The following is a 15797-nucleotide window of genomic DNA, read 5'->3' as shown; positions in this document are numbered from 1 at the left end:
TAGCCACACTAATGAAAGCAAAACGAAGCCAATAAGATAAGTTTATTAACATAATTCAATATGGTAAAGTATTTTAACGTTTAACCAGTTTACAAATGTAATATTTACATTTTAAATACATAAAGTCCCTTATTTAAAGACCATGTTGATAATTCATTCCAAAGAAAATAGTGCCTAAAATACAAAAGCCACCCACAGAATGGGAGAAAATATTCATCAATACCCATCAGACAAAGGGCTAATATCAAAAGTATACAAGGTGCTGACATACCTTAAAAAGAATAAACAGGGGCCAGAGAGAGCATGGAGGTAAGGTATTTACCCTGTATGCAGAAGGATGGTGGTTTGAATCCTGGCATCCCATATGGTACCCCGAGCCTGCCAGGAGTGATTTCTGAGCTTCGAGCCAGGAGTAACTCCTGAGCACAGCCGGATGTGACCCAAAAACCAAAATAAATAAATAAATAAAAATAAAGAAAAGAAAAGAAAAGAAAAAGAACATATAACTCCATCAAAAAATGTGGAGAAGAAAAGAACAGAAATTTCCTCAAAGAATAAATACAAATGACCAAATGACACATGAAAAAAATGCTCCACATCAGTAATCATCAGGGAGATGCAAATCAAAGCTACAATGAGGTACCATTTCATGCCACAGAGACTGGCAAACATCACAAAGAACAAGAACAATCAGTGCTGGCTGGGATGTGGAGAGAAAGGAACTCTTATTCACTGCTGGTGGGAATGCCATCTAGTCCAGCTTTTATGGAAAACAATACGGAGATTCCTCAAAAAACTGGAAATTGAACTCCCTTATGATCCAGCTATTCCACTCCTGGGATATACCCTAGGAACACAAAAATACAATACAAAAATTCCTTCCTCACACCTATATTCATTGCAGCGCTATTTACAATAGCCAGACTCTGGAAACAACCAAGATGCCCTTTAACAGATAAATGGCTAAAGAAACTGTGGCACATCTACACAATGAAATATTTTTTGTGTGCAGTCATCAGGAAAGATGAAGTCATAAAATTTTCCTGTACATGAATGTACATGGAATCTATTATGCTGAGTGAAATAAGTCAGAGGGAGAGAGATAGACGCAGAATAGTCTCACTCATCTATGGGTTTTAAGAAAAATTAAAGACATTACTGTAATAAGTCCCAGAGACAATAGAATTAAGGGCTGGAAGGGCTGGAAGGATCAGCTCACAATTTGAAGCTCACCACAAAGAGTGGTGAACTCTATTAGGGAAATAACTACACTAACATCTAGCATGACAACGTTAAAGAATGAGAGAAATAGAATGTCTGTCAAGAATACAGGCAGGGGCATGGAAGGAGGGGGCATTGGTGGTGGGAATGTTGCACTGGGTGAAGGGGGGGTATTCTGTTTATGACTGAAACCCAACTACAAACATGCTTGGAATCATGGTGCTTAAATAATTATATATTAAATCATTAATTAATGATATTATATAATTATATGATACATTATAATTATATAATATAATTAATTAATATATATTTAATATATATTAAAATTCTGTGTCTCCGAATGGGTTTTAAGACAAATAAAAGACATTGAAATAATTCCCAGAGATGAGGTCTGGAAGGACTGGCTCAAGTTATGAAGCTCACTACAAAAAGGGGTGAATTCCGTTAGAGAAATAACTATGCTGAGAACTATCATAACAATGTCAGTGAGTGAGGGATATAGAAAGTCTGTCTTGAACACAGGCAGAGGGTGGGGGAGGGAGGAGATGAGGGTATTGTTGATGGAAAGTTTGCACTGGTGAAGGTGGGGGCATTCTTTTTATGACTTTTTGTGAAACCCAACTACAATCATATTTGGAATCACAGTGTTTAAATAAAGATACTATTTTTAAAAAATTCTGTGTCTGAGTTCTTGAAATCCAAGAATGCAAGAGCTAGGGCTGGAGAGATAATACAACAGGTAGGTTGTATTGCATGCAGCCAACCTGGGTTTAATTCCAGGCACTCCATATCATTTCCTGTCAGGAGTGATCCCTGAGCACAAAGCAAAGAGTAAGCCCTGAGCACTGCTGTGCTGTGTGTAGCCACAAAACAAAACAACAAAAACAAGGACAAGACCTGACACTCAGTGTTGAAATTGGATTATTACCAGGAGCTGGTAGACTGTCAGTAATTCCCAAAACATTAGTCCATTTTCTAGGACTAGGGTGCCAGTTTTCATTATATGAAAGGGAAAGACACCTTACTTTGGTAAGTACAGGGATCTTAGATAAGAACTATTTGCTTCCCTGGATCTAACTCTTTGATTCTTCGCCACATGTTTTCTATACTGGCTACACATTAGACATTGTTTTCCAGATTCTTGTGGACACATTCAGTATGTTTTCCAGATATAATTTTAAACATAAACAGAAAGTTTACCTGTTGAGTATTCACTCAGCTCCATCCACATCCTCTTCTTGACAACAAGGACTCTGAGGCCATCCTTAGCTTCTTCCAATAAGCCAACCACTACATTGCCATATTATGTGTTTTGTTGGTGTTGCTTTTAGTATCTCCCAATAGATGTTCTTGAGGCTCCGGGGCTGCTACTGCAATTCTTAACCAACTAGGCTAAGGAGTTCAATGCACGGGTTCAAGGCTGTGGAGCTACTTGGCTCCTGAGATGCCAGGGATTAGCCAGACCACCGCAAGGTTGCTTGAGAGCGAGGGATTGAGGTCCAGGGCTGCATTCAACACTACTCTGCAATATCTGGGAATGAAGAGGAAATAGCCAATGCAAGGCAAGTTCCTTAACTCCTAGATGATCTCTACTACCTTCTGCTTTACTTTTTACTCAGTTTCATAATCTTTCACTTCTGGAAGTAACATCGGTAGCCATGACACTCGGTAAGTAACTACTGAGCCCAGAGGAAAGATCCATGTTACAAGTGTTTGTTATGCAGGCAACAGGCAGCCTTCACCTGGAGACATGGCTCCACAGTGGACCTTTAGCATTTGCACCGATTTTCAGAAAGAAATAGCCATCTGCCTCCATTTTAAATAATTGGGAATGGGTTAGGAGATGAATGCATTCTGGATTTATTTCTCATTTGAAAGGCAGTAAAAAGAAATGAGGTTATGGGAGGGCTCTGCTTATAAACTCTGAAGTAAAAGGAAGAAACTGATGTAAACTGAAGTAAGAAACTGAAATAAAAGGAAGAAATGCAAAGTTTGAGGAGTTTGAGCAAGAAAGGAAATCCTAGGAAGTGCTAATTCTGTGAATAAAATACTGTTTAAGGCATAAGTTCCTACTATGCCTCTGATGAGGTGTTATGAAAATATTTTAGGACATATAGTGTAGTGGTTTTGTTTTCTGCTTCTATATGTACACATAATGCCAGTTTCCAAGGTTGAAAACTGGTAGACTGATTGAAGCTCATTCATCATCTTTGAGTACAAATCTGCTCTTCTGCCCATATTCCCGAGCTCAATTATTGGATCCTTTGTTCAACTTGTTCTCTAGGATCATGGCTGTGCCTTTGTAAATGCCTCAGTTTATCACATTCCACCACTCTCTCTTGATTTCCTGTTCTAAGTACTTCTATGGACACTGCAGCAAAAGCACTGGGAAAACAGTTCCTGCCATCTGGAAACTGGCTTCCATGTTATTACAGGTAGGTTTGGGTCTTTGTTCTGTCAGACAGAAAAATCTTACAGAATATCAACATCAGATAACATCTTGTTCTGAGATCATGTGATGAAGGAAAAATATCACTGTAAAATTCACAAATATCAAAGCTTGCTTTTTACTGAAAAGAGTGATTTTTTCAGTTTTTCTAGTTGTAATGTTATTTCTAGTCCGGCCAGCCCACTTCACAAACGAACCATTGTGATTTTCCATCAAAGATGGCCCCACTTTCTGACAGCAGCAGATCTAGAGTGACGTTCCACTTTCTTAGATTTTTCCTCCTGTCACCCCACTGAAGCCCAAAGCCTGCAAGTTCTTCCCAATACTGTCTTTGTGAGAATGTTCTCACTCTCATAAGTAGTAAGTCAAATCAGTAGTAAGCAATAAGTCAGTTTTGCTACAAAGGTGTATTCTTGGTGGACTTTGGCTGAAATATGTATACATATGTATGACATTTCTAGACATATGTACATACATCTATACAGTTATTCTGGGCTTATACCTGATTATATGCTTAGGGACTAAAAGCAGTGTTGGAATTCCAACTGGAGTGGTTGCATGCAACACAAGCACCTTATCTTCATACTATATTTCTGGCCTTGGCTAAATAATATTTACATCATTCTTTTCCCTCTAATTCTGGCTGAATTCTGCTCTTTGTGGGGGGAGGTGGAGCACATCCAATGGTGCTTAGAGGATACTCCTAGCTCTGTACTCAGGAATTACCCCTGACATGCTTGGAGAATTTATGGGATGCTGGTGATGATACTCAGGTCAGCTGGAAGCAAGAAAAGCACCTTACTATCTCTTTGACTCCTTAAATCCTGTTCTTTGTCATCACCAGCCTATAAGGTTGCAGCATCATGTGCATTTTCCAGGTGCCGTTCTGACTGCTTTTCCAGACAGCTGTTTGATTGCTCTTCAACAACCCTTCTTCACAGGTATTGTGCGAAACTTCCTGTTTTTCAAAAGTGGGACATAGGCTATGATATATTGACAATATAAACTCTAGATATATTCTTTATTGGGGGGGCACACCAGGTGACACTCAGGGATTACTCCTGGCTATGCGCTCAGAAATCACTCCTGGCTTGGGGGACCATTTGGGATGCTGGGTATCAAACCGTAGTCTGTCCTGGGTCAGCTGCATGCAAGGCAAATGCCCTACTGCTGTGCTATCACTCCAGCTCTCTAGATATATTCTTACTAAAAGTATATCATAACATGTCAATCTTAAAATATGTTAGGTGAATCCAAATTAAATGTCATTCTACAAATAGCTCATCAGTTCTCTTTCAGAGTGTCAATGTTGGAAATGAATGTACAATAATAGTACACCCAATCGGGCATTTACTTTGCATGTGGCTGGTCCAGTTTTGATCTCTGGATTTTCATATGGTACCCTGAGAACTGCCAGCAGTGATTCCTGAGTGCATTGCTAGGAGTAACCCCTGAGAGTCACCAGGTATGGCCTCCAAACAAAAGCAAAGAAATAAAAAGTCATGTAAGGCAGGTGTTATGGGATGACTTACGTTCTCCCAAAAGACATTTTAAAAACTTTTCATTTATTTTTGAGGCACACTCAGTGGTGTCTAGGGGTTGCTCCTGGCTTTATGCTTGAGCACAGCCCTCAGGGTGCTGGGGGACCATGTGTTACTGGAGATTGAACCTAAGCACCCAGCATGCAAATGCAAGCACTCTGCCCTTGAAGCAATCTCCATGTGACCCTAAAAATATATTTTAAGCACTACCTTCCAGAACCTCAAAATGTGACTTATTTGGAAATAGCTGTCTCCAAAGTAATTAGTCCAGATGAAGTCATCCTACCACTAACAACAAATACTGCAGGATTCCACTTAGATGAGACTCAAAAGTAATCAAATTTACAGACGGAAGTGAAATGTTGTTTTGCGTTGAAGGGCAAAAAGAGAGGTTTTTTTTTTTTTAATTAAATGCTTAGAGCTTTAGCTTTGTAAGGTGAAAAAGTTCTGGAACACTTTTTTTTTTGGGGGGGGGGTCACACCCGGCAGTGCTCGGGAACTACTCCTATCTCTACACTCAGAAATCGCTCCTGGAAGGTTTGGGGGACCATATGAGATGCCAGGATTTGAACCACTGTCCTTCATGCAAGGCAAATGGCCTACCTCCATGCTGTCTCTCCAGCCCTTTTAAATTTTATTATTAGTTTCTGACGCACTGTTTTCCAGTAGCATGAATGTGCTTAAATGCTTTGATATATGCACTTAAAAATGTTGTAGGCGATCATTTTATCGTGTGCATGTGTGTATTTTTTAACATCATAAATGGTAATATTATAAAAGTAAAGATGGGATAATGCTGGTATAGGCTAGCTCCTAGTTTAGTAAGAAGACATCCAGATAATAGCAGAAACCCAGAGAGAAAAAGAACATGAAAAGGAGAAGTGAAGAACCAAAAGAGAGAGGAAGACAATTGCATATCTTGCCATTGCAAGGTGCCACTTAAAAATGCTTATTACAGTTCACTCTAAGTATCCCTTTCTAGGGTGAAATCATTAGTTAAACTCCTATCATGTGATCACTGGGAAATGCATAAAACATAAGGAAGATAATTCTAGCTTTAAGAAACTTAGGCCTATTTTTCTGCTTTGTGGGAAAGGCTGTAGTGTGATGGATTAAGTGGTTCACTTACCGTTTTGGTATCTTCAATGAGGAGAGTTGGGCTGACAAAGCCATCGAGGTTATACCCTAGAGGCAAGTTCTTTTAAAAATTAGCTCTTTTTTTTTTTTTTTTGAGCTGCTCTTCATTGTCTAAATTAATTAGAAAGCCACAGATTCCTAAAGCAAAGATGTTTCTCTGACTTTCAGGAGCTTTTCAAAATTCTCAGTGACTTTGGATAAGTTACTTAGTCTTTTCTACCTCAACTTTCTCATCTCCCACTGGAATTCAGTGATTATAAACATGAACTAACAAATCCATTTTTTTTCCTCCCCCCATGACTTGTTTGTTTTGTTGTTTTGGGGCAGTGCTCCAGGATTGAGCTTGAGCTATCGGGCCTGCATGCCAGGCTGAGAATTTCAGGAGCAATTCCCAGGTTTGGAGGCCATACTTTGCAATGCTCTGGAGAGAAAGAGAGAGTAATATATTCAAAAGAGAACACAGGCTTCACCAGAGTGGAAAAAGCAAAGAATGGTGTTTGGAAGAAGGTTAGAAACCATTTTTTCCAAATTGTCTTGGCCTAGAGTTCTTTGCATATATAAAAGTGTTGTCACAGGGAAAAACTCTTGTATACTTGATGATTCTTTCATATTCTTATCAAGAACTTTAGATTCTAACCCCAACTTCTTTTTTTAAAAAAAAGATTATATACCTGATTATATACCTCTTGCAATACATGCTTAGCTTGAAGGACATTGGAAATTTGGAGTTTCCCAGAGTTCTGCCTAAGCGTTATAGAATTCCGTTGTTTCTTTGTAATCACTTTTGGAGAGGACAACCAAAACCCAAAAACAAACAAAGAAACCATTCCAATGAAATATAGTGCTTTAATAGGAATGTTTTATTGTCTCTGCCCAAGTTTCTAAAATAGCTTATAAAGTGAAAATCCTGTTTTAATAAAAATGGAATACTATTGGGTACATGAAATATCCCCCGCACCCCCCAAGCCCACTGCAGGAGCCCTTCATTCCTTGGGGTCACTAACAAGGGCCGTGGTGGAGTAAGAGTAAGGGCTGAGAAGGGCAGCAATGGTGTAGCGGCGCTTGCCAGAGTCGTTGGCTGTGAACACCACCTAAGAGAGAACATAGACCAGATGGTTTCGATGGCGCCCAATGAAAGTCCTAATGGAAAGGACACTGGCAATCCAGTGCTAGATTCGTTCCTTTTATTTTCTTTCATTTTATGAGAACCGTTACAACAAAAGGTCAAAGTTCCTATAAGCTGACAAACTACTGGAGCCTCTCAGATCCTTAGATCAAGAAATTTTCACCCCTGCTGGTATAAGCAAGAGGACCCTAGTCTGACTGAGCAGGAATGTTGAATCCCTAAAAGCTCTTGTCCAGTCTTCATTTTAGGAAAAAGGAGGAGCAATTTTTAGAAACTGTCATTAAATGACTACAAGAGCTCAACATGCAGCCTGTTCAACCCTGTTCAACCCTTAGAAACCTGGAATCTACAGAGTTGGGAGGATCCACTCTCTTTATTTTATGGAGAAGCAAACCAGACCTGTGAATTAGAGAATTTACCCCAAGTATAGACACAGACTCTGGTAGGCTCCTCTCTTCCCAAATCAGAGGTTTTCTCCTATTATATTTTTTATTCTCCTACCCTCAGGATCAAGTATATTTTTATGTACATAACAAGCAGTGACATAAGTAAAAACATTATCAGGTTCTATTTACATCACAAGCAGAGTGTGGGAGATATACACTGAAGCTCGTTTAAGCTATTTAAATGGGTCAAGTATCTTTCAAAGTGTTCTAAATAGTCATGTATTCCAGAAAGTTGAGTAGAACTTCGAAGATTCAGGAACTGGAATAGTCTAGGTAGCTAGAATGAGGCTGATAGAAATTTGTGCCGGGAAGAGATGGAAGAAAGTATGGAGATGTTTGGTTTTACTTTGTGTGTATTCAGGGCCATATTGTCAGTGCTCAGGGCATACACATGGCTCTGTGTTTAAGGATCACTCCTGGCAATGTTCAGAGGACCAACCCTATAGGATCGAACCCTGGTCATCTTTTGTACTATCTCTCTAACACTGGGTTTCATTTACTTTTGTGTACAGACCCCAGATTGAGCTTTGGACACCACTTAGATAAATATATGTTTTTCTAAGTATGGAAAAAGAAACCTTGATTACTTGGGGACAGAATACAAAAGATCTTTCTGAACCAGATTAAAATCAAAAACAGCATCAGGACAGGAGGAGGTCAAAGTAATAGAGGAAGATCCCTGGAAAGGAAAGGAGATAGCTTCAAGGTCAGGTTTATGGAAGTATATATAATAATATATATAAAATATTAACCTACATTGATTTCATAAAGTGATATTGACCTCCAGTGTCAACTGATTCTTCCTAAAATACTATATTTTCAAAAGAAATTTCCTAATTTTTGTGATAAATCTACTATGTCAAGTGGGCTGATGGCACAGGAGGAGGTTGTTGACTCTTGGTAGAGAGAATATTCTGGGATGTCCTTGCCAGAATGGATGGGAAGGAAGAGATTCCTGGCTGATCCCAGAATGCAGTAGTTCTTGAAACAAGAGAGGCACCGACATGTATGTATTTCTAACTCATCCTCTCATTTCTCATATCCATTCAGCTTCAAGCTGGGCTCTTGGTCCTACCTAACAGATCTTATACTAGTTCCTTCCTTTCCATTCTGAGGGCAAAGTTGTATTTTCATTTCTGATCCTCCCTTGAGATGCTCAAAACATAGAACTTAATTTTTTTAATTATTGATTTATTTTGCAGGTTTGAGTAACACTCTGGTCTTACTCCTGGCTCTGTGCTCAGGAATTGCTTCTGGCAGGCTCACCCTATGGGGTGCTGGGAATTGAACCCAGGTTGATCAAGTGCAAGACAAGCACTTTATTCCCTGTACTATCTCTACAGTCCCAGAAGATCTTTTTTTTTGGGAGGGGGAGGAGAGTTTACACCCAGTGGCGCTCAGGCTTTACTTTTGACTCTGCATTCAGAAATCACTCCTGGCAGGCTCAGGGGATTATATGGGATGCTGGGAATCCAATCACTGTCTGTCCTGGATCGGCCACATGCAAGGCAAACACCCTACAGCTGTTCTATCTCTCTGACCTCACCCCCAGAAGATCTTAATTAAAAAAAAAAGTTTGCTGAATTCTCTTAAAAGAATAAACAGAAGAAGAAAAATAATAACCAATTAATGAGGAGTATTGGGTGGTATAACAGTGAAATTTTCTGTGAGATTGAGACACAGAGCAGACAAAGGCAAAGGAAGGCTGGTCTAGGTTCTAGGCAGAGACTAAGACTGGATGTGGCTGGTGCCCTCTAAATCTTGTGGTGCCCAACTGGACCCAGGGTCTTGCAAGTAGTTTGCAGAATAGTCAGAGTTATTATTCACAATAGATGTGATTTCTTATGACTCAGAGGCCCCAGACTCTTACAGGTGCTTATGGTTTCCCTGACAACAATGCTTACTGATATAACAATTTTATATCTATTGAAAGCCCCATCCATTACTAAGTCAAATAAAATGGTTCTCTTTTATGATGAGCTATTTTAGATGTAATTAGTTGATCTTTAACTCTGACCATCTTGCCTGGTTTCTATTTCTATCAGAGCCATCTGTTTTCAATAATTTATGGAATTACAAATGAAGAGGAAGCAGGGAGTTTAGGCACATGAGATTCCTAATACTTTGGGAGAATAGAATGTGAACCAAGGGTTAAAAATATGATCTTTTGTTTAATTTTGGGCTACACCCAGTGGCACTCAAGTGTTACTACTGACTCTGTGCTCAGAAAATACTCCTGGTAGTCACAGGGGATCATATGAGATGCTGGGGATCAAACCTGGGTAGGCAATGTGCAAGGCAAATGTCCTATTTGCTGTGTTATCATTCTAGTCTCCTAAAAATGTGACTTTTTATTTAGTTATTTATTTTAGCTTGGCTTCCTATGAGAAGGGAATTAATGCCCAATTGACACTAAACCAAACTGACCTGAGCTGGGCCCTATTGCTGAATATTCTTGCTTTTCTATCTAAATTTTTGCGCTAATTTTGTTCATTTGAAAAATGCAAATAATCATGGTCCTGCTCTTGATGGGTTTGTTGCTTATGAGGATTAAATAGTTTAAATATAGTTTAAAACATAATACGAACATTTTTGGTATGTGATAAGCTTGATATCTATCATCTATTATCTATCTATAGATAAATAATTGAGTTTTAGTACTGGCAATCAAATCCAAGGTATTACAAGCCATAAATGTGATATTCTTTGCCATATTCCCTGGCCTATTGTGTGAATATTTTTATTTATTTATTATTTAGTTAGTTATTTATTTAAACTTATTTATTTATATCGGGACAGCTGGTAGTGTTCAAGGCTCTGCACTCAGGGATCACACTGGTGGGTCTTGGAGAAAAATATGTGATGCCAGGGATTGAACCCAAGACTGCCTGCCACCTACAAGGCAAATACCCTGTCAGCTGTACTATCACTCTGGCCTTGCTATTTTTATTCATTTATTTTTATTTGGAGGACACACCCAATGATGCTCAGGGCTTACTCTTGTGCATAAGTAGAACTTCTGACTTGGGAACCATGTGGGATGCCAGGGACTTAAGCCAGTTTGGCTATGTAGAAAGCAAACACTCTATCTGCTGTACTATGACTCCAGCTCTGCCATTTTAATTTTTATAGATTCACACTCATCAGTGCTGGAGGCCACTAGGACTCCACCCAGTGGTGCTGAGTGAGTGCATACAGTGCTGAAGATTGAACTTGGGGACACTGCACATAGTGGTCATCTCCGTTTTATGATCTCCACATCTTTCCATATCACTAATTTTTAGTAAACAAATATTCAGAGTCAGTGAATGATGGCTTTAAAGAACATCTAAATGTTGACATAAATGTAAATTTTATATTATATTACAACCTTAGAGGGAAAATGTGTTTTTTTGAATATGATTTCTGACTAGAGTAGTGAGGAAGGAACCTTTACTAATCTAATATATTCCTCATGACATGCCATGGTATGAAGGGCAAATTGTGGGACTGAAAACAAACATTAAAAACAAAACAAATAACTGTATACTTACTTCTACATATTCATGGAATGGGGAAATACCAACTGCCTTCCAGTAGGATTTGGTATCTAATTCCACTTTGTAGATCCCTTCTACAAATTTTTCATCAGTTGTGAGCCCATGGAGCTCTCCAAATTCACTGGTTTTCCTAAAAATATAAAAGAATCATGTTCTTCAGATTCCTGCTTCAATTACACATTAAGTGAATGAGCAGAGTAACAAATGAAACACCACACACACACACACTTACATGCATGTACACACACCCCTACATACCTTTAAGCTTGTGAATGAATGCGCATATCTATGTAGTACAGATATATATATTTTCTCAACCAAGTCAGGGCAGAAAAAATTCTAGCAAACGACTGCAAATACCAGACAGGAAAGTTGTCAGAAAGCTGACTATAGATACTTTTTTTTTCAGATGGGAATAAGAAACACATATAATCGGGGCTGGAGCGGTGGCACAACAGTAGAGCATTTGCCTTGCATGCGGCTGACCTAGGATGGACCGCAGTTCCATCCCCTGGTGTCCCATATGGTCCCCTAAGCCAGGAGCTATTTCTGAGTGCAGAGCCAGAAGTAACCCCTGAACGTCACAAGGTGTGGCCCAAAAAGCAAAAAACAAAAGCAAAAACCACACACATATAATTTCACAATGTCTCATCATGATATAATGTTGGTTTGGGTAACTGGTGCTGTGAGTCTCTGTGACCATGAAATCCCACTATTTCAAGCTCTCATGCCTTCCTTAACTCATTGTTTGACGGTCTATTTAGGAGTCGTATCATTTGGACAGACATTGAAAATTCAGAATACAATAAGGAACTCACACCTAACTCTTTCATCTTTTATATACTGAATTTTTTAGGTAGTTCTTTACCAACAGCAAATCAGACAACTTCCTTACTTTTAAAAAAAATTAGATAAATTCTATTTTCATTTAAGTACTAGCTCAAAAGTTAATATTAGAAGTTATTCTCTGTGGGAGGGCCGGAAGAGGGCATCAGGAAAAATGAGAGGGAAATTTGGCATTGGTGGCAGGAAATGCGCACTGGTGAAGGTTGTTGTACCTTGTATGACTGTAAGTCAATCATGAACAACTTTATCTGTAGGAAAAAAAAAAACAAACTAGGACTAACAACCTTGTAACCATAGTGTTTAAATTTAAAAATTAAAAAAAAAAAACCACGTTACTCTCAGATTACAAACATTAAGACAAAAAAATTTTTCAGACTGACCTATAATAGTATCCCAAGCCTCTTTTCCAGAAAGAAAATACTGAAGTCTTTGGTTGGTTTTATTGCAGGAAATAAGATCCACAAAAGCATCTAATTAATTTTGGTGCTCATTCAGTCTCTTGCTCAGACTCTTCTTTTTGGGGTGGAATAGCACACTCAGGCGTTACTCCTGGCTTTGCACTTCAGAATACTGGCAAGCTCAGGGGACCAAGGGGACCATATTGGATGCTGGGCATTGAACCTGCATCAGCTGTGTACAAGGCAAAACCCCTAACCTCTATACTATCTCCCTCACCTGTATTGCTTAGACTCTTTTCTCCACTTTTCCACATTGTACTTGGCAGTTTATCTAAATATAATTAATCACAAACAAAATATCAATAATTTGAGTTTAGAATAATTACAAACACCACTCATCACATGGTTCTTGGGATTCTGTGAAAACTCAGATTTTCTTCTCTCAGGAGACTGTAATTCTTCCTGGTACTGCTTGCTTGCTCTTTTAGTTAGTGTAGTCTCATTAACATGCAGTTTCATTGACATTCCTGCCAGTAGAAGTGGAAAAGCTTTTTGGAAAGTTGTAAAACAGCCATTAAAGGTGAGAAGTCATTGTTTGCACCTCATATTGGGTGATTGCAAGGCTGAGGTTATAGCTGAGCTTTGCTTTGTGTCTTGCACTTCTGTGCCTCTCCAATTGAGGACAATCTTGGAAGAGTAGGTGCTCCAAAAAATATTTGGTAAACCAAACCCATGGCTTTAAAGTGTTCCAAATAAACCTGCCAATGCTTCCCTTCAATTTGTTCCCATAAATGAATACAAGCATTCATTTTGAACAATTCAAGCCAAGGATTCTCAATTTAGTGCTATACAAGGGCACCAGGAGATCTGAGAAGTTCCTGAAATTACTTCTGATTCTTTTCAAATGTGTGTTGATTTGTCCTTTTTTTGAGCCTGGAGCCAGAGTTTTCTCCTTCTCCTCGTGAGATTTAATTACCTCTTATGGAGAAGTTTCATAACTGTGCTTAGGAGGCTCTATCAGAAGTTTAATTCTTGGCCAACTGATCTTGCAGCTCATGTCAGGGCCTGTGTGGTGTTAATGGAATCCTGAAGTGCCTGAAAGTGGGGACTTCCAAGCTGCACCCAGTGATGCTTTGGGATCATATTGTGATGGAAATTGAGTAAGGGTCTGCTGTATGCAAGGAATACACCTCAATTCCTGTTCTCTGATCCTTTTTATCATATATTAATTTAATTATTTTGGGAAGTGGGTGGTTTATGCAGCGAGTGCACTAACCTTTGTACTATCTCTCTGACTCTTATCACTTTCTTAAAATAATCTGTGACCCAAAAGATGATATACCTTTGGAGTATAAAAGATACTGGCTCCAGGGAGCGGGGGGAGGGGGGGAGATACTGACTCCTTCTCCACCATCTGCCCTAAATGATGCTAAGGTTTTCGGTAACTCTCAACTAAAACCATAGGAGGGCCTCTTTCTCTGGACCTGCTTAACCTCTGCTCACATTTTTAATCTACCTATAAATTCTTTCATGAATTCTGGAAGCTTCTCTCCCTAATCACAGGAATGCAAATGGGAAGATATCAAGAAGCCCATGTCTGGGTTTATTGGGACCTTACCCAGAGGCGAATGGTTCCCAGGTCTCATCAGCAGCCTTTTTGAACACTCTCACGGCCACATTGACTGCAGGACTGCCTTGAACAGCATCTAGGACTTTGACCATCAGGGGACACTTGGATTGACCAGTGCCCTGGGCAGAGAGAAGGCAAGCGAGAGAAGTCAACAATATAGACAGAATTTTAAAATCTATTCTTTGCAGCTCTAGAAATTTGGAGCAAGGCAGGAAGAACATGCAAATTCCATTTCCAACAATGAAAATGTTGACAATTAACGAGTTTCCCTACTCAGTATAACAGTGATTTGATTGTTTCCAAAGCAAGAATGATTTTTTATTTGATTCCGGCACACTGAAGCCAACTGGGATATGTATAATGAATTTCAAGGGAGAAAACAGACCCTGAGAAACCAGTTGCTTTGTTAAGTTTCTCAATTTGAGTAGAATATCTGAAAAGATGCAATGTGACATAGAACCAAATTTTTTATTCAGACCATTTAAGTCAGTGGCTCCCTGAGTAATTAATTCTTTCTTACTTGTTGTGGGAAATAATGTCAGACCACTTCATCACCATTTTATGGTATGAGTTAATGCTTTTAGAAGATTTAAAAATGAGATGTTTGACTAGAATGCTTTCTTTTAAGCCTTGAAAAAATTAAGCAATCAATACATTTTGACTAACTAAAGGGAAATAAGTGATAGAAGCAAGCAGTTATTGAAATTCTAGATCCATTGTTTCATAAAATATCTTAATTTTTATCACCCAACTGAGGAAATTAGTCTGGCAGGCATTATGATCCCAGTACTGGAGGGTTCTTAGAGACAAGCTTTATGTAGCTCAGTGAGCACCACAGAGCTTAGTATTTTTTGGAGTTTAAATAAACCAACGGTTTTAAAAAATTAGATGCTAAGTACTCTTGCCCTAGTAACAAAAGCTAGTTGGCAAAATAAAAAAAAAAAACTACTCTTTTTCCCAGGTTGTCTAGTGATTAGTTTATTTAGTCAGAAAATGGACGAAAGGAACTCACAGAATCCAACACTCACCGTTGGGGTAGCCTTAGACACAAACACCAGTCCTGCAAGGCAGAGGAGCAGCAGGCGATGAGAAGCCATCCTGCCATGCATGAGTGGGCTCTGTGATGGCTGCTTTCACGGAGGGCCTTTTATACTCGCTTCTCCCCAGTCCAACAACTGATCCCTGCCAAACTGACTCCAAACCTGCTGATTCTGATTATTGACTTAGTCAACAAAAGGAGAATAAGTAACCCACACAAATATGAACCTTGCCTGGAGAGATTAGAGTGCCAGAACATTAGCTTTATAAAATATTTTAATTCCTAACAGGTCATTTGATCAGCTTGATGATCAAAACAAAGCCATCAAAAGTACACAAAAATAGTCTCCATGTTTGGCCAGAACATTCCAAGGGTATTTCACCCCTTCTCTGTTTCTATGCAGCGTTTCCATTTTCTAGACA

At 39.0% G+C, this 15797-nt stretch overlaps 1 protein-coding gene across 1 annotated transcript; it reads right to left on the bottom strand.

Annotated features, from left to right (window-relative positions):
* Positions 1–7177: 7177 nt before the first annotated feature.
* TTR (transthyretin) lies at positions 7178–15520 on the bottom strand. Its single transcript, XM_049770218.1, has 4 exons — positions 15365–15520; positions 14325–14455; positions 11457–11592; positions 7178–7442 (listed from the first exon to the last, which is right to left on the bottom strand). Exons 1-4 carry the CDS (start codon positions 15443–15445, stop codon positions 7335–7337), a joined length of 456 nt encoding a protein of 151 aa, XP_049626175.1. The 5' UTR covers positions 15446–15520; the 3' UTR covers positions 7178–7334.
* Positions 15521–15797: the final 277 nt, after the last annotated feature.

The sequence above is a fragment of the Suncus etruscus genome, chromosome 3, assembly GCF_024139225.1.
Source record: "Suncus etruscus isolate mSunEtr1 chromosome 3, mSunEtr1.pri.cur, whole genome shotgun sequence".
NCBI lineage: Eukaryota > Metazoa > Chordata > Mammalia > Eulipotyphla > Soricidae > Suncus > Suncus etruscus.
This window is presented reverse-complemented; position numbering and strand designations above follow the sequence as displayed.